Below are 22,759 nucleotides of genomic sequence, written 5' to 3'. Positions count from 1 at the left end.
ACTGCCAATGGTGGAAGTTGGATCCTAGCCCTGGCCATCTCTCGCTCTCCAGGGACCTCTCTCTAAGCCACAATAGCCCCCACCGCCGCTCTAATGAACATCAATTGGGAACTTTGTTAAAAAAAAAAAAAAAAAAAGGCCAGCTGCAGACTGCACGCTGCACTGGGGCTTTGCCCAGTTATTTTGCTTGGAGGAAAGTGAAGAGGCTCAGTAACTTGCCCGAGGGCATCTGGGTAGGCTTCAGATGCAGAAGTTTTCTCCCTACCACATGCCTGGATGCCCTCATAAATGTTGTGAGTCATGGCACCATGACATACCCATGGTCCCATTTAATGGTTCAAGCCCAAGCACTAAATCACAGTGAGTGGCCAGTGGAGAATTTAAAAGTGGCTGACTTTATGCATTTCAGTTGTTCATTCATGCAACTAACCCAACATGTAGCCTCAAGCAATTGTTCCGTTTTCATTCAAAAGTGTGCAAAACATCTTCTCTCTGCTATTAGGAAGAAACCAGTTGGTATCATGGAGAGAACATGGAGACTCAAACACCTGGAAATCCACCTCCAGTGGCTTTTTGGCTGTGTGGCCTTGGGCGAGTTACCTATTCTTTTAGTTTCAGTTCCCTCAAATCTCCAACGGGACTGACACCACCAGACAAAGTAAGAAAAGCTACTGGCATGGAGAAGTGTTCAAACATCACAATCACCGCCACTGTGAATCTTCTCTTGACTTCCATTCAGTGGCAATTTAGACAGCACATTTTATTTTTCTTACAGGATTTCAATTGTCCACAATTATTTAACTCACAATAATTTTGGGTGGATAGTCACTATTGTTCCTTTGTTTTTAAATATGGTCACCTGGAAAACAGCAAAGTGACTCAAAAACTCAATGGGCTTTCTAAGGCCAAAGACTCAAACACTGACCGTGTCTGAGTGTGTGTCTGAGCTATGCTGGCTTGGCTGTGATTCAAAGAGTCTCAGTAATACTGGAAATATTTAAAGACACAAAAAATGTTAAAACGATACAATTAAGTAAAAAACTAAGTTTACGAAACTTTGCTCTGTATTATCTGCTTCTTGTTACCTATTAGAACTATTAACACCAGTTGACTCTGAGGGCAGAATTGTAGGTAAAAGTTGTTTCTTCCTTTCTGTTCCTTTGTCCTTTTTGAATTGTCTAATGAATATTTATTACTTTTGTAAAGAAAAACAGCTTGGAAAATTAAAATATTTCTTTAACATCTTTTTCTGTCCTGTTGTGTCTTCCAATAGGCAATAACAGACCTTAGATACCATGTGTTTTTCTAAAAGCTTGATAGGTACTGAAATTTTTGCCTTTGAGGCTCATCATTTCATGATTAAAACAACATAAAATAACATGTTATAAAGCAACAATGTTATGAAAGCAATTTGGAATATATTTGTATTAGTCCCTTCTCACACTCCTATAAAGAAATACCTGAGACTGGGAAATTGATAAAGAAAAGAGGATTAACTGGCTCACAGTTCCTCATGCTGCACAGGAAGCATGGCTAGGGAAGCCTTAGGAAACTTTCAATCGTGGCAGAAGGCGAAAGGGAAGCAGATACATCTTTTTTTCTTTTTTTTTTCAGATGGAGTCTCGCTCCGTCACCAGGCTGGAGTGCAGTGGTGTGATCTCGGCTCACTGCAACCTCCACCTCCTGGGTTCAAGTGATTCCCCTGCCTCAGCCTCCTGAATAGCTGGACTACAAATGCACACCACCACCATGCCTGGCTAATTTTTGTATTTTAGTAGAGACGGGGTTTCACTATGTTGGCCAGGATGGTCTCAATTTCCTGACCTTGTGATCTGCCCACCTCGGCCTCCCAAAGTGCTGGGATTACAGGCAGGAGCCACCACGCCTGGCCAGCAGGTACATCCTACACGGCCAGAGCAGAAGGAAGAGAGAGAAGGGGAAGGTGCTTCACACTTTTAAACAACCAAATCTTGAGAGAACTCACTATCATGAGAACAGCAAAGAGGAATTCCACTCCCATGGTCCAAACACCTCCCACCAGACTCCTCCAATACTGGGGATTATGATTCGACATGAGATTTGGGCAGGGACACAAATCCAAACCATGTCAAAATATTGCTCTCCACAAACAATCACTGAGGACAGGTAAAAGTATTAACTATTATAAACTGGCGAAGATGCTGAAGATCAGTCAAAAACCACAGTATCTATCAGCATAAAATATAGTCATTTACTGTGATGTAGTCAACTGAGTGAGGTATAGAGAGTGGTAAAAACAACTCTTCTCCCATGTCACCTCTTAAGAATCAAATCCCCTGCTTTTATTAATAAAAAATTCAATACAAGAGTTGTTCAGAATCCAAATGGATCCATTTTTAAAACCTCTTTCTGAATCTTTTATTTCATCACCCCTCTTTCATAAGCTGCACTTTCCTTTTATCTTAAAGCATTTTTCTTGCTCAAAAATGGACAACTTCAATGATGTGGAATCTATTAACAAGTCCAATGTTCTAGTGCAATATTATGATACGCCTTTTGATTGGCCTTAGACAGAAAGCTGAGTATTCCCATTAAACTAGTGAATGGCTTTTGGACAGTCACTGGGATTCTTCTAGATAGGAACAAAACTAAACTAATGTTGAGAATGTGCTATTGAGTGGCATTGCTTCACTTTCTTTCTAAGGCCTAATTTGAATGGGTTTACATATCTCCTTTAAAAGTTAATGTAAGCATCTCTCCTTGAGGATGCATTATGTGCTATTTTCTTTCAGTGAATGGAACTGTTTAAGAAGGACAGAACTGGCTGGGCATGGTGGCTCATGCCTGTAATCCTAGCACTTTGGGAGGCTGAGGTGGGCAGATCACAAGGTCAGGAGTTTGAGACCAACCTGGCCAACACAGTGAAACCCCGTCTCTACTAAAAAAATACAAAAAATTAACTGGGCTTGGTGGTGGGCACCTGTAATCCCAGCTACTTGGGAGCTGAGGCAGGAGAATTGCTTGAACCCAGGAGGCGGAGGTTGCAGTCAGCCGATATCACACCACGGCACTCTAGCCCAGGCGACAGTTTGAGACTCCATCAAAAAAAAAAAAAAAAAAAAAAGGAAGAACTCTGTAATCTAGTGTTGAAAACATGCTATTGAAATACACTTCACATTTTTTCTAAGATATTAAAAACCAAATGCCATCAGAAATACATAAGAAATTTGCTTCTCAAATGCTTATCTAGAAAATCAAGTCAGGGGAACATTTAACTTCACTAGCAAGATGGAACCTTCCAGATGTACACTAACATCCTGACAGACTGAGATGCTGTCATTTTCTATTACTGCTCACAGTGTTAAAAGACCTACCTTTCAACTGTGTTGACTCTCGGTGATCTTATTTTTGTGCTTTGAGGATGAGCAGTGAAGACTATTGATTTGACTTGTAAAAGGTGACCCCAACACCTGATGCTGGAACTGAACAATAGGGATTTTATTTGGTTGGTTGGTTCTTCTTCTTTCTTCTTTCTTTCTTCTTTCTTCTTTCTTCTTCTTCTTCTTCTTTTGTCAAATTGAATGTACTGAGTGCTTTCTACATTCTGGGTGTTTACTTTGAGGTGAGGCAGGCACCACCATTCCTCCACACATACGTTGGCAGGCTGCACACTCCACTTTTTTCACGGTCCTCTTCACACCATCCACTTCTTTGTACAAAATAATTTTCAAAGTACACACACTTGCCCTTGTTTTCCCGGGTCTTCAGAATGCTTTATTTTGATCCCACATTCTCTTCTACCCATTCCCACGGCTCTGCTCCGCTTCAAAGACAGTCAGCTTTTAGAAGGTGCACAACAACCTTTTCCACTCTCTTACCTCCCGTTAACTCTTTAAATCAGTCACATCTGGCTTCCATTCCCACCCCTATACCAAAACTTCTGTAGTCACCATCACCAACCACCTCCATGCTTCCATCTCCAAAGATCACCTTTTTTCCTTGTCCTACTCATCCCCTCAGCACCACTGGTAAAGATAAAAACTCAGTTGCTTCTCGAAACATCATCCTTCTGGGTTTCCTCGATATCACATTTCCCATTAATTCTTCATTGTCTATTTCTGGCCTCTCCGCAGGCTCGGTCTTCCACTTATCCTCCCCTGTTTGGTTCTCCAGTGCACAGAGGATCAACCTCTCTAGCTCTCCTCCTCAGAGGTCTAATCTTTGTCATGGCTTTACATGTTGTGACTCCCCAGTGTGCATCTCCAGGCCCACATTGCTCCTCTGAACTAACTGCCTAATCTGTTTTTAAAAATTTATTGACATATAATAGTTGCACATATTTTGGGGGTATACGTGATGTTTTGATGCCTGTATACAATCTGCAATTATCATATCAGGGTAATAGGGACATCCATCTCCTTAAACATTTATCTTAAGTGTTGCATTTTTTTTTTTTTTTTTTTTTGAGACAGAGTCTCGCTCTGTTGCCCAGGCTGGAGTGCAGTGGAGCAATCTCAGCTCACTGCAAGCTCTGCCTCCCGGGTTCACGCTATTCTCCTGCCTCAGCCTTCCGAGTAGTTGGGACTACAGGCACCTGCCACCACGCCCGGCTAATTTTTTGTATTTTTAGTAGAGACGGGATTTCACCATGTTAGCCAGGATGGTCTCGATCTCCTGACCGCGTGATCTGCCTGCCTCAGCCTCCATTTTTAAATAGGATGATCATGGGATGTTTTCCTGAGAAGGTAACTTTTGAACAAAGACCTAAAGGAGATGAGAGACTGAGTAGGGACCACTGTATTAGGCCACTCTTGCCCTGCTATAAAGAAATACCCGAGACTGTGTAATTTATAAAGAAAAGAGATTTAATTGGCTCATGGTTCTGTAAGCTGCAAAGGAAGCATGGCACTGGCATTTGCTCAGCTTCTAGGGAGAACTCAGGGAACTTTTACTCATGGCAGAAGGCAAAGAGGGAGCAGGCATGTCACATGGCTGAGCAGGAGCAAGAGAGAGTGGGGGAAGAAGTGTCACACACTTAATCAATTACAACTCGTGAAAACTCAGTATGGCAAGGATAGCACCAAGCCATGAAGGATCCACCCTCATGACCCAAACACCTCCCACAAAGCCCCACCACCAACACTGGGGATTATAATTCAACATGAGATGTGGGGACAAATACTCAAACTATATCAACCACTGTATGCAACTGTGCAGGTCATAGTCGCCTAATTTTAGAGATTTCAATTATGACAACACAATGCGGACTATACATTATGTTCAAGGGTGTTGAGTCTGCAGTGCACCTTGGCATGTCTGAGGAACAGAATGAGAGTGGGGAAAAGTAGTAAATGAGGTTGGAGAAGTAAGTAAAGGGGTCAGCTTCTACAGCATCCTGTGGCCACTGTAGGACTTTGAGAAATCCAACTCTTTATCAGGGTTGAAACATGGACATGTCACAGCCATCTCAAACATGACACCATGAACATGAACCATGGATTCCTCTCTCCCTCAAGCCTGTTCTCCTCCTGCCTTCTCCATCCACCCATTTGCTTAAGCTAGAAATCTGAAGTCATTCTTGGTTCTTCCCTGTCCTCAACCTCTATCTAATTCACAGCAAGTCCTTTCAACTTTTTCCCTCAAAATATACTATAATGACACAAGGGCTTTGAATGATTGGACCCTTACTGCTTCTCCAACTTCATCACAAAGCTCCCTGCTTCAATGGCCAGCCACACAAGCTGCCTTGCCATTTCTAGGACACGTCAAGTTCTTTTCCATTTTCAGGCCTTTTCTTCCACTTGCTCCCTTGTCCCTGAAATCCTTTTGTTTCTACTTTTTACCCAGTTAGCCCCTTTATGTATTTTGTGTATTGGAATAGTCAGAATTCTTGCCTTAGAAAGAATTTCTCTTACTATCCAACAAGCATGGTTTCATCTCTCATTATGTCTGTTATGCATTTTTCCCTAGAGGATTTATCACAACTGATAAAGTCAAAGTTATTTTTCTCAGTTGTCTGTTTTCTATATCCCTTGCTTGAATTTTAGTTTGAAGAATAAAAAGACCATGTCTGTTTTGTTCAGTAATATGTATCTAACATCTAGTGCCATTTGTGACAAGTAGCATGTATGCAATTACTGTTTGTTGAATAAACTAGTGAGCATCTCAGATGAAGAAACTGAGTCGAAGTGAAGTAGAATGATTTGGCAAATTGCAAGTTTAAAATCAAGGACTTGAAATCAACTCTCCAAACACAGGCTTATCACATTCCACACACCACCCTAGAAGCCTCCCTTCAGGGGACCCAAATAAGGAGCTGACAGGGAACCAATTAGTATAATCTTCTGCAAGGGGATTGAAAGAATAAACCAACTACGACATGTGGCTCTAGAAAGAAATCATTTTGCCCAAAAAGGTTTGTAACTATTAAATAAATACTTATCGACAGCTATCGATTGCCAGTTGGTGTGCAGAACATGTTCAAAGACACAATCATGGCCACTGGCATTTACAGGGAAAACATGACTAGTTCATTTTATATGCACCACCACATATGCTCTGGATCCAAGGAAGAGAAGGCCATGGTAGCACTTATTGTTCGTCCCAATCCTCACTCACCAGTGCAACAAGCATGCAATAGCAGAAAGATAAAATATGCCCTCCTTTCCAGCAAAACTTAAGAGTTTGGGAATGCCTGAGACAGAAATTTAGATATGTGTATATGCACATATAATATAATGTAAGCATTTCTTCTATGCATTCATGTATACAATATAGCATATAAAATATTTTACATACATAACATACATTATGTGTATATATATGTGCATGCATGTGTAATCAGATATATAGAGGCAAGTGTATATATAGTTCTATATGCATACACACAGATATATGTATATAGTTTTATCCAAATCCATATATACATATACATGCATACCACAGACATATACATACATATACATGCCTAGGTATGTGGTTATAGGTACACACAGACAAGTTAATCCAACTTTCTACTTCACATATCTTTCAGATAGTTACATATACCCACAAAAGTTTTTGAGAAAAATTTCCCTTGAATTTTTGGGGGATAAAAACAATACATCAAATTTTCTTACAGTGCCTTTATATATGCTAGACCAAAATATGAGGCAATAAGCATTATTCTTTACACATCACTCTTCTGTAGTCTATGCTGTTTAAATATCTGTTCATTTAGGTCGTTTTTAACATCAATACTATGTGCAAGCATTGGTGAATTTTTTAACAGTGGCAGTCTCTCTTTAGAATTAATGGGAAAAAATGCTAAGAAAAGAAAAAATGAATTGTCATATAAAAAGAGAACTATCCTATATCTTCAGTGAATTATGTCACTGTAATTCCTAGATGTCCAGAAGAATGAGAATATTAAAATCTTTGCTGCATGTGTACTTATTTTATCCCAGTGAGCCCTCTCCTTCCCTAAATTATCTGCAAAACATTCAGAATCTGTGCAGGATACCAATTACTTCAACCATGCTTATTTCATAAACCCAAGGTAAACTATCCTGTCATTTGAGTGAACTAGGAAAACCATCATCATTTGAAGAATCCAAATCGTTCTAATTTAGTTACTTATATAGACAATGTATAGATATAGAAAGTATCTATCTATATAGAGATCAATTTAACTGTATAATTTATAGATAGATAGATAGATAGATAGATAGATAGATAGATAGATAGATAGATAGGATTAAATAGAATTATTAGATATATCATATGATTCCTTACATCTAGAAGTGGATCATTTATAAAGTTCAACCATCCAATTGCCCCTTCAATTTTTCAGTCATAGCTGAATCCTATGGGCAGGAGGGATGATCTTTCAAAAAGTGGGTCTCTTCAGGCATCTCCGTTGTCATTCCAGACTTGCTGTCTCTGATACATCCCCCTCTCACAGGCTAGTCCAGGTTTGTCTCACTGATCTGAAGATGGAGCCCCTAACGCTTGATCTGTGGAGTTAGTTCAGAAAGTCTAATCTGTAACTGGATGTTTTCCTTTCTTTCTTTCCTATCTTCCCTGCTAACCAAATTAAATGTCCCTTTGCTAACTTTATGCTTATTATAATATGAAAGATACTATATCCCCATCTTCCTTGGTTTTTAACATATCTAAGGTATTGTCATCCTACATTCTTATTGGAATTTCTCCACCTACCCTTGACCATCACTGAGGAAATGTCTCCATATATTTAACTCCTTCATACAATCAATAAAAATTCAGTTTTCTGTTTCATCTCTTGTTTATGAGTTTCCACTTCTGGTGGAGTCCCACAAAAATCAAATCTGGTTTTGATTTAGCTCATCTTATATTTTCTTCAATGTAACCCCATCACATTGGTCTTTCTCACAATTCCACCAACCTTCAGACTTATATCCAGCCAATTTTACTGGTATCCAATATCTGCCTAACACCTCTGACATTCTAAGTCTCTTTGTAAGTCCAACATGGTTACTTTCAAGAAAATAGAAATCAAATTATGTGTTGAACTGAATAAACCACCATCCATTGGATGAAACAGTTAAAGTGGCACTCAGGGAAACAACAAAAATAGATTGCTGTTCCCCAAAGGAAACTGATTTTTTTTTTATTTGCTTAGCTCAAATATATCGATTTACACCATTCAATGTATCTCTTTCTACCCAAACATACAATACACATGCACACTTACATACACACAAATATACACAGACATGCACCCATATATATTGGTGATAGACAGATAAATAGATGAATAATTACCAACACTGACACTTCCTCCAATATATTCCTTTATAATTCCATTTAATCTTCAAATTTAATAAATATATTTACAGATTAGTAATAAAAATGACCAAATGAATACTAACAACACACTTGATATTGCTTTTTTTAGAAAGCCCTACCATCAACCCTCAAATTGTACACGATCATTAAACTTCTCTGTGTAGTCTCTCCAGCCAATTCCAATGTATGTGCAATCATCCACCTGAGTGAATTAAACCAGTTGAACAAATACAATATGGAGAGATGATAGCTTTCACCAAGTCCAACAGCATAACTCACTGCCCTTTTTATTCACTCTTCTAAAAGTGTAACTGAAAAGATATCCTTGATATCCTTGTTAAATTGAAACTTTATGATGCAAAATCAACACTTTTCAAAAAGATTCTAACACAGTTTAAAGGCTTCTAAAAATTAATAAATACAACCAATAGAGAAATAAACATAACATGGACATTTGGCAACACAGTATCTCAAATCAGATATAAGGTTGCTACAATAATGTACTATATATCTCTGCCATTTTTAACTATATTTCACTCATTGACATAGCAATCACAACTCATCTTCATTCCTTCAGAGGGTTGCTGGTAAACTGATCAAGAAATGTGCTTGAAATTTATTTGATTGATGCATTACAACTATAAAATACTTCCAAAGTGCAAATCTATGTAAAAGTGTCATACACATCAGCTATTCAGCCAATTGTCATATAAAAAATATATGGTAGCCACATAAGTGTACTACAAAGTGAGGATAACCATCTGAAATTTATAAATATTCAAGCCTTTGCTGAAAGCAGCTTGTATGTGAAACTTAAATGGCATACAGTACACCAGAAAAAGGCTCCATTCCAAAGTACTACAAAAAAGAATTGTATTTACAGATGACATGAACGAATCAGATACATCCAGCATTGTCTGGAAAACTTAATGGCATGCCATAACTTCATATCACAGTCAACATGCACAACAGACCTCATAATTATTTTTTCTAATAACCAAGCCAAAAGAAAAGAAGTAAATGAGGCAATATAAAAATGAAACAGTGAAAGACAAAGGAAAGTACCACAAAAACGTTTCAATGATATCACTGAAATGACTTGAGAAACCAGTTAGGCCTCTGGAGCTTTATTATTATTATTATTATTATTATTATTATTGGCAAGTCCTGTCATGAAAATGCCCTCAAGATTCAGACCTTTGCAATTTTTCCAAAGCTCCTTCCCACTGGAACAAGTCTTAATGGAAAAGCACAAGATGTACAGAGAAGACTTGGAACACCTCTCCCACGGCATTGGAAGAGCTGATGAAAAGGAGCAGTTCCTCTATCCCAGAGCATATTCTGGGTGGTGACTTTTTTTGCCTGTCAGCCATGCCTCTCTGTCCTCACAACAGCTGCAGAATGAAACACCACACCTCCAACAAAGCTCACATACCCTGCCGAGCTCCCCTGCGATGGAGGCTTCCAGAATGCAAATACGAGCTAGGCATCTCAGATGGATTTGATTTCAATCAACATTAGTGCCAAATGAACATCTTTGATATGCAAAATGTCTATGCTACTGAATAATACAGAATTATCTTTCCCCACAAAAACTTTCTTCTAGGAGGTTAAAGGAAATAGTCGATCTGTAAATGTTAATATACCTATTGTAAAGATGAAGAAATTGAGGGACAGTAATTAAAGGAATCAAATGATCAGAAGAACTGGAACCCATAACATCTTGGGGAAAGTTAATATTTTATGGTCTTTAATAAAGCAGGGCTATTATAATCCTCATATGGAAGTATATTGAAAGTTTATAGCTAAAGAATATTAAAATCACATTTTATCAATAAATTTTCACATGCTAAACGATAGCAGTATAATTTTTAAATGAGAATTTAAAAATATCAAATAGAATTATGGACCAAGCTGAAATGCTTGGTTTTTACATATTTTAAACAATATTACATATACAATTAACTCACTTTAAGTTCATAAAAATTCAATCTACATTATACATAATTTGGTATGCAGATTTGCTAGTTTTAAATGTAGTTTAAAGTTTATGTAAGTATGCACAATTAAGTGAATAAAACTAGGTAACCAAACCACTGTTGGTGAAAAAGCAAGATAAGTACACGCTCTCAGTCTTGTTTGTTGTGGCCCGTTTTAACTGGTGAGTACATGGCTCCCACTAATTAGAACAACTGCTGTCTATTTTTAAATTCATTTGCTCACAAGAGCCAGTGAATGTGTATGGGGATATTATCTGTGTGGGGAAGAAACAAAATAAATTCTCTGACAACCTTGCCCATTCTTAATTATTCTTCAAGGATTTTTTTTAATTAGCAGAAGTGAATGCCAAGGAGACTTTAAGCCAAATCTATCAAGATTTTCCCCATGTCATGGTATTAAGCTATTATCAGGCCTTTGCAACCTGCATGAACTCTCACATGTTCAATGAAAGGGAGACCTGTTTACCTATTCCCTAAAGAACTAGGTCCTTGACAACACTTAGACAAGATGGAGGCTTGTTGGTGTCTGGAGAGATTCTAGGACCTTCTTATTGAAGAAAATTTTAGTAAAATGATTAATTTGAATAGCAACTAAAAAGTTATATCTACTAACTTTATGCTGGGATCAGTGAAACACAATGGAAAAAAAGTATTCTCAAGAAAATACTTGTGGCAACAGTTGATTTAGTGATGTATCTGAATATGCCGTCCAACAACTAGAAATAGTAATCCAGCTAGCAAAGAAAAAAATATCCCAGCTGGGGCCAGGAAAAATGACCAGCCATACAGAACAGAAGGGGTGAAATCCAGGCAGTCCTTCATTTTCATGTTTCGGTAGCTTTCCATGTCAGCCACTGCCTGGACCCAGATGACATACAGCATCACCACCAATGAAAATAGGATGCCTGAGAAGGATGAAACAAAAGACTGTTAGCCTTTCTGAAGATGTTTTCTCAAGAACGCTATCTAAACCAATCATTGACCGGATGACAAGCTCCTGCAAATATATTTCTAGCAAAATCAAATACTCTACATCAGACCTTTTATTATGTACTTTATAGATATTTCTTTTATTTTTCATCTTCAAAGCATTGAGAGGAGGGCTATAGTAGCCTAAGAACAGCAATCACTGACAGGTATTTATTGAGTGTTTCCTGAGTGCCAGGGACTGTAGTAAGTGCTTGTGAACATTAGTGAAAATCTCAGCACTTACAGAATTTATATTCTAACTTTTTTTTTTTTTTTTACTGTACAACTGGTTTGGGATGAGCACTATACTATGTTATTTCTTTCAATACATAGAATAAATCATTGAAATAGGTACACTTATCATCTGGTTTTAGATATACACAGACACAGACAGTGGTTTTCAGAGCTGATTTTCAGCCCAGGTCTTTCTGACTCTTGTTATATTATAACCCAGCTAACTAATGCTGCAATTAAATATGGTTATAAAAATAGAAACCAAAGCAAGCACCAGACAAGAACGGAGATGAAAACACTGAACAAACATAAAAGAATATACGTGATTCTTCAGAATCTAAATATATATATATATATATAAACACTAACGATTGATTACAGCATAAAGAAAACATTGTCTTGAATAAATGAGGGAGGATGATTGATGATAAAAGATTTTGTGGAATATAAAGTCGTGGATTAAAGATCAACAGCCATATTAAATGAACGAAAAAAGAAAGAAAGAGAAGGAAGGAAGGAAGGAAGGGAGGAAGGGAGGAAGGAGGGAAGGAGTGAAGGAGGGAAGGAGGGACAGAGGGATGGAGGGAGGGAAAGAACAAATGCCTAACCACTAACTAGAAGGCAACATCCCAATTTAGCAACAATTACAATGTAACTGTAATCCACCGGTTCCAAACACTGTTGGAATTAGATGAAATATTACAGTTTTGGACCCATGACCTTTGGACCCATTCACAGAAAAGCTCTGTGAGTCCTGAAACTGGAGAATACCACTAAGCATGTCCTTTCCCATGTAACTGTTACCGTAATTGCCAGAAGGAAACAATGCCACTACGCTCAGCAGCAGGCTCCAGGGTCCACTGGGCAGACTCACCAGTAAGCAACAGGCTCCATACACAAACCGCACACACAGCCTGACGGATTCAAATTTGTCCTAAAGCAAAATCTACTTGAGAGCACTTGCTATTTGTCCAAAATTTCAATCCAAATATGCCAAGGATCTATCACACTCATTGAATTAATGAGTTGAACTGTTAGGTATAAAATCTCCATAGTCTAATTGCTAGAATGTCTGAAAGCTAAACGCAAGTCTGAGACTAGGAGCAGAGACTGAGGCATATTGGCAGAGAGTAGCTTTTAAGAGCTCAGTCATCAATTACATTTCTCACATTAATTGTGGTCCTACAGCATTTAGGATGCCCTCTCTCTCCTGGGCCATCAATTTCACAAAGAATCTTGAAAAGTAAACGCAAAAGAAGAAGGGCTCATAAATATGTTGTGGTCTGTCAGTATTGGAGCTTAAACTTCCTTGTAATCATGACACAAGCTACAGAGCAATGAAGAATCAAATAGATGCTTCGCTAATAAGAAACATCCTTCACACCGTGGTCTGTAATGTAAATGCAAATATTGGCTCACAGAGTACAGCAATGTAGCCACTGAGAAACAACTAATCACAGAGAAATAGTAAAGCCATAGCCTGCAAGCAAACTCCTTACAACGCCGTACCTCAGATTTTGACAACAATATGGCAATTCCATGTGTTGTCTAGCAACTCTGTGCATTTCAATACATTTTCCAGCAAATATATAGACAGTGTTCTCTGTTGATGTAAAGGTTTCGCTTAGGCATTTGCATAATATCATTTGCCTTATGCAAACACCTTGCAAAACTTTGTATTATTTGTTGACATGGTTTTTATCTTCCTTCCATCATGTGACTCTCTTGTGCTTTCAGATATTTTAATGGGAAAAGGAAACTGCCTTTGTGAAAAACCAGTAGCCTTAAATTTATCATTTTGAAAACTGAAAAACCCATCACTGAATTCTGAATATTAGGAAAACGTATTGCAGGTAATCAGGTAGATGATTTTCAATAAGAAAGAATTAACTTATATTTAAATATTGTCATTATTTGAAGAGGAATTCCATCTTAAAAGAAGGAAGAGTAGTCATTTTCTATCACTACAGTCTTTAACTTGTTCAGTAATGGAAGATACTGTCCATTCAATTTGTATCAGATCAGTTTATGATTATATCTCACCCATGGGGTAAGCCTGTGTGTGTGTGTGTGGGGTGGGGAGGTGTATGTGTGTAGACAAAGAGAGAGAGAGAGAGAGACAGACAATGAGAAGGAATTTACACCAAAGGCCAATGGTTTAGTGGATATGGAAGCAAGAATTAATCATGGCAGCCTGCATAAGACATGTGATCAAGAGAGGAAACAGAAGGATACTGTATTCGGGTAGACTGATCAAATAAGTGAATGGCCAATGAGAGCCATGTATCTGACTGCCAGGAAATAGAGTTACAAATTTGAAAAGGAGGAAAGCTAAAATAAGCCCTACAGTGATTAGCATTTGATTAGAATTGGATATATCCGTGTGACTTCATGGTTTTTCATTGATAGATAATACAGAAATAAATATAGAAGTAAATGTGTGTGTGTGCATGTTATAAAATACACGTGTGTATATACCTAGATATATTTCATGGCTGTTTCTTGAAAGCATCTGGCAACACCAACATCCAGTCGCATAGAGCATACCAAGTGTCCAGATCTTGACTCCTAAACACCATGAAACAGGGATTCTCAAAGAAATTGTTGAATCCAGGCTGGGGCACAAAATACAAGATGAACCTATAAAATCTTGTTACCCCAGAAAGTAAAGATGTATTCAAAGAATGACAGGGGTGTTTTGGAAGCCAGCTTGATGGGGCCTCCCATAGCTTAAACTGAGACAATCTGATCACCAAATGAATAATGATAGTGGTACATTATTTCTCATTGAATAAAATAGGAACTCACAGTGATATAAATAAATGAGTGAATAAATGAATAGGGAGAAGGGAAGCTTTTCCTTACAACAGAAAACTAACTTATAAGTGTAGAGGGATGGCAGAATTAGAAATCATCATTTGACAATCACTTAAAAATAATTCAGAGAAAAAACAAAAATGAATGCTAAATCTAGTGGATAAAATTGAATGAAACAGAGTATATTTACATAAGTTCATAATCTCTTCCAATAAAATGCTTATTAATTTTGAAGGAGAAAATAGTAACCTCATACTACAGAAACCCAGCAAATATTGCCTTATTCAAGTAATCAAAGTTAACGTCACCAGTGACATGACAAATTGATATCACACATCACCTGATGGGATGCAGTGAGAATCACACAGCGTCAATGCTATAATCTTAGAGCCAAAAATACACAGCCTGAATTCAATCACTAAAGAAAAAAATCAAACTCAAATTCAAGACCTTTCTACAAAAATCACAGGCCTGTACTTTTTTCAAAAGTGTCAAGGTTATGAAGCACAAAAATGGACTTAACTCTGGCTTAATGGAGACTCAAGCAACAACTAAATACAAAGCATGATTTAGAATTTTTTTTTTTTTTTTTTTTTTTTGCTATACAGGACATTAATGGAATAGTTAGAAAAACTTGAACGGAGTCTTTAGGTAAAAGGATTTACAACATCTATATTTTGATATCTCAGGACTTTTAAAAACACAAACAATAACTGGCTTGAATAACAGTGAGTTACAAACCTACTTGCCACAGTGACTTTAGCAAGAATAGAAAATACCGCAATATATACGCAGTAAATTGTTGTAAAACAAAATTACATTTAAATTTGGTCATATGTTTGGAAAGCACACATTTATTTCCAATTGAATTTTATAATACCTATTTTTTGAAGTCCAGAAAATGTATAAAATATTTCACCGGAGGCAGAATCAAAACACAGCCCCAAACCCATGAAGATTTGTGACCACAATGAAACTGCAGAAAGATAATTGAGTCACACCAAGAACATGTTGGATCTCTTGTTACTGGCAGTATGTGAAACAATGATTGAAACTTATAATTTTGCATGGGTTCTCCTACAAAATTAAAAACATGTCCTTTAAATGCCATGAATTCAATTTGGAAAGCATGTTTTCTCTTTCTGAAACAAAGGGTACGTAAAATTTAGTGACAAATGGCCACTGGGCATGCAATTGCTGATGATAACACTATGGGAACAATCACAGTATGGAAACAAAACAGATTCCCCCAAGACCAAGTCAAAAACTGAGACATAAAATTGTATATCCTCACTGTTTCACAAGTACAAGAATGAAAAATGGAGGCATATTCTAAAGATCTTTTCACTATACCGTAAGAACCAGATTTAAAAACACACCCATAGAAGAAAAAAATTTAGCCCGAGAAATGAAAACTTTTTTCCTAAAAAAGTTCGGCAAAGTATCAAACTGCTGTATTATTGTCTAGAAGCACATATACTCTTACATGTATTTTTTTTAAAAAAAAAAGAGAGTGTTTTGGATTACTTAAAAATGATAGACTTGATCTTTCACTGCTTAGATGTAACTCGATTGCCTTTAAATGGGCTTTCACAACTTGAGTCATGAGCAGTTATAGGTTACTTGGGGAAGAATCATAAATTCAAGATGATTCAATGGCCTCCTTTAGTCATGCTTCCACACAAATGCAGTGGCAACTCATTTCAGTTTTCCATGGGCATAAGAAAAGCCATAGAACTGCACAGTCAAAACACTTATTATGAAGTTAAGGTGAAAAGTAAACTAGAATCAGAAAATAAAATCGTCCTTTTTCTACGTAAAGGCTGCACACACTCTAAAGGTAGGGCGATATTTAGCAGGGCATCTACATAGAATTAGAAAGTAAACATCATAAAATGTTAAGGATGATAGCATCGGCTTCCTCATTGTGGCTGTTTTCAACAGAGTATGGAAATGAGGTTTGCTGTCATTTATTAGTCCACCAAGGTCAAACGTTGAGCCTGTGGAATAACTCAGACTGAACCCTGAGAGCAAGTCTCACAGGTTAGGATGAAAACATTCCCAAACATTCTGCAACAGGGAAAATGTTTCCAGGAAGCAGTGGGGGACTAGGTTACTTTTCTAGGTGGAGCTGCCTGGAAGGCAGCAGGTCACATTTGTGCTAAGTATAGAATCAAAGAAAAAATCTGGGGCCTGCATAAGTGTGCTAAGGATAGGAGCATTCATGAAACAGTGAATTTAGAGCAGACGTGTCCAGAAGAAAGAACAAAATAGAAATTTGATAAGCTATGAATTTACTATCATTTTTGAAGAAGAAACATAGCAATTCATCATGGGAGATACTGGGAATGCCTTCTGCAGATCTGCACAGGGACACTGAATACCATGACTGACCATACCCCTACAAAAGGCTCTTGCAGAAAATACATAAAACATCTCCATATAAACATTTCTTAAATCAGCCCATACCTAATGTTTGAAGATATGATATTAAACTGCCATAGTCTGAAGGTTTTCCTAATGGGTAAAAATATTCCAGGTTTATTGTTCTTCTTTCTCATTCTTTTTAATTGACATATACTTTACATAGAGTAAAATGTACAGATTTCAAGTGTATGATTTGATGGGTTTTGGTAAACATAAACATCAATGTAGCCACAACCAATTAAAAATAGAATGTATGCATCACTCAAAGAGGTTCTTTATGCCTCTTCACTCTCCTACCCAAAGCATCTAGCACTATAGCTCAGTTTTGTCCTTAGAACGTCATTATAAATGGAATCGTAGCAGTATACAGTCTTTTGTTTGGGAATGTTTTTACTCAGCATAATGCCTGAGAATGCATTCGTGTTCTTAAGATGTGTTCACAGTTCATTCCTTTTTATTGCTGAGCATTATTCCATCTTATGAGTATACCACAATTTGTTTATCTGTTTATCCACTGATAAACATTTGGGTTGTTCTAACTATTATGAATTAAACTACTGGGAATATACTGTTTTGTGATGTTCTAACTCATACATGAAGTTTTCAAATGATGGATAACATTTTCCTAGACAAATGATTTTAGAAAAATATGGTAGTGAAATTTTTGTATGGAGCACAGTCTTATGTGAAACTGATAAAACGGCACTGGAACTTATCGATGCTATGGGAGGCACCTGAAGTGCACCTGCTGAAGCTTCCTCCCTTTTCCCCACCCCCAAGCAGCCCTGCTAAATCTAACTGAGAACACGGTTCTTAATAAAACACTGCCTTAACTGTCTTCCTCAAACATTAATTCCTCAGCAAAACTTTTAACAATTATTCCATAGCGCTCAATTATTGTAGGAGATTGGAAAGCTGAATGGCTCATTCAGCTTTCATTGTTCAGCCACCTAGAACACAACTCATACTTATAGCATTATTTCTGGAACTCCTTTGGAAAGAGACTTGCCTCTGCAATATTTAAGGAGCATCTCTAGGCTTTAATTTAAGGGGTCAAAAATGACAACCAAGGAGAAAGAGCTAGATTCTTAAGAAGCTGGCTGTGTGAGAACAGGCAGCTGATTAACCTCTTAGGATGGAATCTCAATGCTCCCTCATGCTACGAATGCCGTCGGGGTCCATTAGGATGATTTGACTTTAGCCCTGCATTCATAAAAGACTCCCAATTAGCCTTTGCATGATATCTACAAATTATGTTATATATAGGGTCATTCATTTATGTATGAATTGTAAAAGCATAGAGAGTTAATATATTAAATATAAACACTAAAGATGCTACAATATTTGCAAACTTGTTTTCATATGTGTTAACTTTAACAACGAGGAACCTTAGAAATCGCAGTGTCTGAAGGCTTTCTCTACTTCCGTGAAGTCCTCTATGTCTTGCTAAAGGACGAAATATGAGGATTAGTGCAGCGTGACCGGCTATCACAGGTGCATTCCAGAGTCCAACATGTACTCTTAACTTTCTCCATATTACATTCTGGGAAAAGGGAAATTTGCCACTTCCGCATTTGCTAAAGAGTAATATTCGTCATAATATTGTAATGTACTTTCAAAGTAGTCTCATAAATATTATTGCATTCATCAAAATATTTAGACAATCTTTCTGAGAAAAGCTAGAAGTTATTTTAAATGATTTAAAATTGTGTTTTTGAAAAATTAGTTTGCTCTTCTTTACATTAGTATGCTATTGTTTTCTCATAAAATTATGCTTCAGATTACAGAACAATTAATGCATAATTGTCCACATTCTTTATCTCCATTCTTCATTTTCTCAGACTTGTTTTCCATTTTTTCTTCAATTTTCTGATGCAGCCTTAATTCCTTCTGCTGTTACAATATCATGATTACACTTTTCTGATTTCCAAACACTCACTGCTGTACACACTTCATCATTCTACTTTCCAAATACATTAATTCCCTCTTCCCTTTCATTTTCTAGACTCATAGTTTGATTTAGTCAACAACATATATAAAATGCTGATTGGGTTTCTCAAACATTTATGACTTTCTTAGATTGTCATAATAATTTTTATCATTAAACATCCTACATACCCAGTGCTCTGTACTCTACTGAGTAACAATTATTAACAGAGAATGATCATGGGGGTTTATCTATTTCTACAAGTTAGGGTTTTAATCTGAAAATAAGAATTTCATCTAATGCCAAGGAAACATTTATTCACAAGAATTGAGTTTCAGGAAGTAGGATGTGATTGAGGGCACACCCCTGGATTCCGACTGCCCTGGTTCAAATCCTGCCTCAAAGGTTCACACTTCACACTTTATTGAGTAACCCTGAGTAACTTTCGTACTGCTCTGTCTCAGTTTCTTCATTGGTAAAATAGAGAGGATCCAAGTGCCTACCTCAGAAAGTAGTCATGAGGACCGAACAGAGGAAAAGTGCTGAAAACAGTGCCTGGAACATGACAAACAACTAATAAGCATTGGCTAATTTTGTTATTATTATTATTATTATTAAGCTTTGGCACGAGTTCCTGCTAATGGTTAGCAAATGTTACTCTCTGAAATCTTCTAAAGCATCAGAGATTCTCATGTGACTGGGCTATTTCAGGACAGGCCAAGAGGCAAAAGAATAAACTTGCTGTGGTGTCTTCCAGTCCTGAGATTTCAGAGGAGTAAGGGAATGATGACCTCCAATGCATCTCCCAGTGTCTTTCTGGAACTCTCCACGAGGTGGCACCAGTCACCCCACAGTCCCATGACAAAACGTTTTGCCAAGAACAGAAGGTGAATCCAGGCTCAAGCTCGTTTGTATTGAGGACAATTTCTTCTTCGAGTGTCCAGTCAAGCCAACCACCTTCCCCTGCCCATCAGCCCTTTACTTCTAGGAAGTAAAAATTATTTCCAGGACAGACTGTCAGCCTAGGTCAAGCACAGTAGGCTTCTCTTTCCATACACAAAAATGTAAAGAAAACAAATGGCTCAGAAAAAAAAAAAAATTATAAAACTTAGTGAAAAAACCAACACAATATTTTTTGACCACTCACCACTAGTTAGTTCTGAGCAAAGTGACTATTTGGGGGATAGGATGGTTTTCAATGAAAGGAAATATTTGCAAAGAAATTAAATCCCTTAGTACTGAGTAAATAGTAGACAGTAACGAGACACATATTTTGAAAAAGGAGAATAAAGCTTATGGAAATTCAGTCTGCCTTTCCACTGTGACAAAACCTAATTCCAGACCAGAGACAGTATGGGTTTTTTTGTTTTTTTAGAGACAGGGTCTCGCTCTGCCAGGCTGGAGTACAGTGGTGCGGTCCTAGCTCACTGCAGCCTGGAACTCCTGGACTCAAGCAATCCCCTTGCACCAGCCTCCCGAGTAGCTGGGACTGCAGGCACCACCACCACACTCGGTTGAGAGAAATAATCTTGTCACTTTGCACATCTGAAAACCGACTTTCAGGATAAAGATTAATGATGCCTCATTATCGTATGTCATATGAGTAAAAACGTTTGTTTGCCAGGCCTGTCACTTTACTTCTCAGAAGAACAGCACATTTTTTTTTTGAGGGAACAATAGGAGTGTGGGGAAGCATTTATTCAAGTTTGAAGTTTAAGGTTGTTCAGAAAAGCTCCACCAGAGGTATTCCTGAGATGGTGATTTATCTGGGCAGGAGTTAGACCTTGACCCAGAATGTCTCCAACAAGGTTGGAGGTTGGGTGGACAACAAGGTCCGTCAGGTTGGGTGGACACTTACAGGAAAGCAATGGCTCTCTCCAAAGAAATGGCTCTGTGTCTCCCCTCTTCACATTCTCATTCCCATTCATGGCCTTCACCCAACTAAGATGTTCCAGACTCAAGGAGCAGGCTTTGGGATTTGATTTCCTCATTTTTCTCCCATACTAGTGACCCATTTAAAACAGATTCTAACAACCAGTTAGACACATTTCCACTGAAGAGCAAAGTGGGGAAAATAAACTTGCAAGGAAGAATCAGAGAAAGAAAAGTAATCACATTTAAAATATTTTTGTAAATAAAAGCCATCACATCTCTTTTCTACATAATATTAAGCAAGGCTGACTAATGCGGGCATCTGACATTTATGGAAAATGTCAGACCAAGAATGTTGGAAAATCCACATTAAAATTTGAAGGAAGGTGTTTCCACATTATACCAGGAACAGTATCTGGATGACAGTGTTTTTTTAGACAAATCCCAGCTGTGACAATGGAAGGCATGAAGCGAGTCTACAAAGCAGGTACTTTTAGAAATATGAGTGTGACTAGTCTATGCTCCTGTTTAGAAGGCAGATCTAGTGTACCTGGGTCTTTTGATCATCAAAACTGAAGACACTAATTCTCCTACAAGAGGTGCATCTGGCTGGCATATCAGTAAGAAATAGTTTGTATTAACTACTTTTTTTTCCCACCACCTACCTCCCACACACCAGAGCTCTGAATGTGTTAAGTTCTGAACTCGGGTAAAATATTCGGTTTCCTATTGGGAAGCTATGCTTTTAATTTTCTCCTGAAAGCCTACTTGTCACATACCAGGGAAAGTCAGAGAAGCTTTAAAAAAAAACCAGTGTAGTGGATCCAACCCAAATGCCCATCAACCAACAAGTGGATAAAGAAACTGTGGTACATATATACAACAGAATACTACTCAGCCATTAAAAAGAATGAATTAAAGGCATTCACAGCAACCTGGATGAGGTTGGAGACTACTGTTCAAGGTGTAACTCAGGAATGGAAAACTAAACATTGTACGTTTTCACTGATACGTGTGAGCTAAGCTATGAGGACGCAAAGGCCTAAGAATGATACAATGGACTTTGGGGACTTGGGGGAAAGGATAGAAGGGGGCAAGGGATAAAAGACTACAAATAGAGTGCAGTGTATACTGCTTGGGTGATGGGTGTGCCAAAATCTCACAAATCACTGCTAAAGAATTTACTCATGTAACCAAACACCACCAGTACCCCAATAACCTAGGGAAAAATTATTTTAAAAAATAAAATAATAAAAAAAGAAACTAAAATGTGAAGGAAAAAAAATAAAAAAAGAAAGGCCACTGTAGCCACACCTTGGCCAGCCCCTCCCAGGGAGTTCCCTGGGCTTGTCCACAGTGTGCAGCTATTTATAGCCCAGATCTCTCACTGGATAGACATGGAGACAGCAGGTATAGACAGCAGGGCTGCGTGTGCATGCAGATGTAGACGCCAGGGCTGCGTGTGCCTGCAGGTGTGGACGGCAGGGCTGCGTGTGCCTGCAGGTGTAGACAGCTTGCCTCCAAGCCGTCGGCAGTTCTTCCTAAGCCGTCCTGATCTTGCCTTGGCCCACACACTCTTCTGCTCTGATGGCCACCACATCCTCCTTTACCTGGAGGAAAACATGAGGAGCCTCTGCGAGCAACATGTTCAGTCTCAGCCAAAGGAAAATGAGCACCTGAACTACGTCGCTTGGTTTCTGCGAGCTGTTTTTTCTAGTATTAAGGA

At 37.9% G+C, this 22,759-nt stretch overlaps 1 protein-coding gene across 9 annotated transcripts in view; it reads right to left on the bottom strand.

Moving 5' to 3' along the window:
• The window catches only part of TMEM182 (transmembrane protein 182), a 108,858-nt gene that overhangs the window by 17,060 nt on the left and 69,039 nt on the right, over positions 1 to 22,759 (bottom strand). For 8 of the 9 annotated variants that reach the window (XM_054475204.2, XM_054475205.2, XM_054475207.2 and 5 more), the window contains one exon: positions 8,787 to 11,692. The exons of the other annotated variant lie outside the window; for it this stretch is intronic. In XM_054475204.2, the coding sequence (XP_054331179.1) occupies positions 11,472 to 11,692 (221 nt within the window). In that variant the 3' untranslated portion in view covers positions 8,787 to 11,471. Of the gene's footprint in view, positions 1 to 8,786; positions 11,693 to 22,759 lie in introns of those variants that run through there. 9 annotated transcript variants of the gene reach the window in all.

This window comes from Pongo pygmaeus, chromosome 12, assembly GCF_028885625.2.
Source record: "Pongo pygmaeus isolate AG05252 chromosome 12, NHGRI_mPonPyg2-v2.0_pri, whole genome shotgun sequence".
Lineage (NCBI taxonomy): Eukaryota > Metazoa > Chordata > Mammalia > Primates > Hominidae > Pongo > Pongo pygmaeus.
This window is presented reverse-complemented; position numbering and strand designations above follow the sequence as displayed.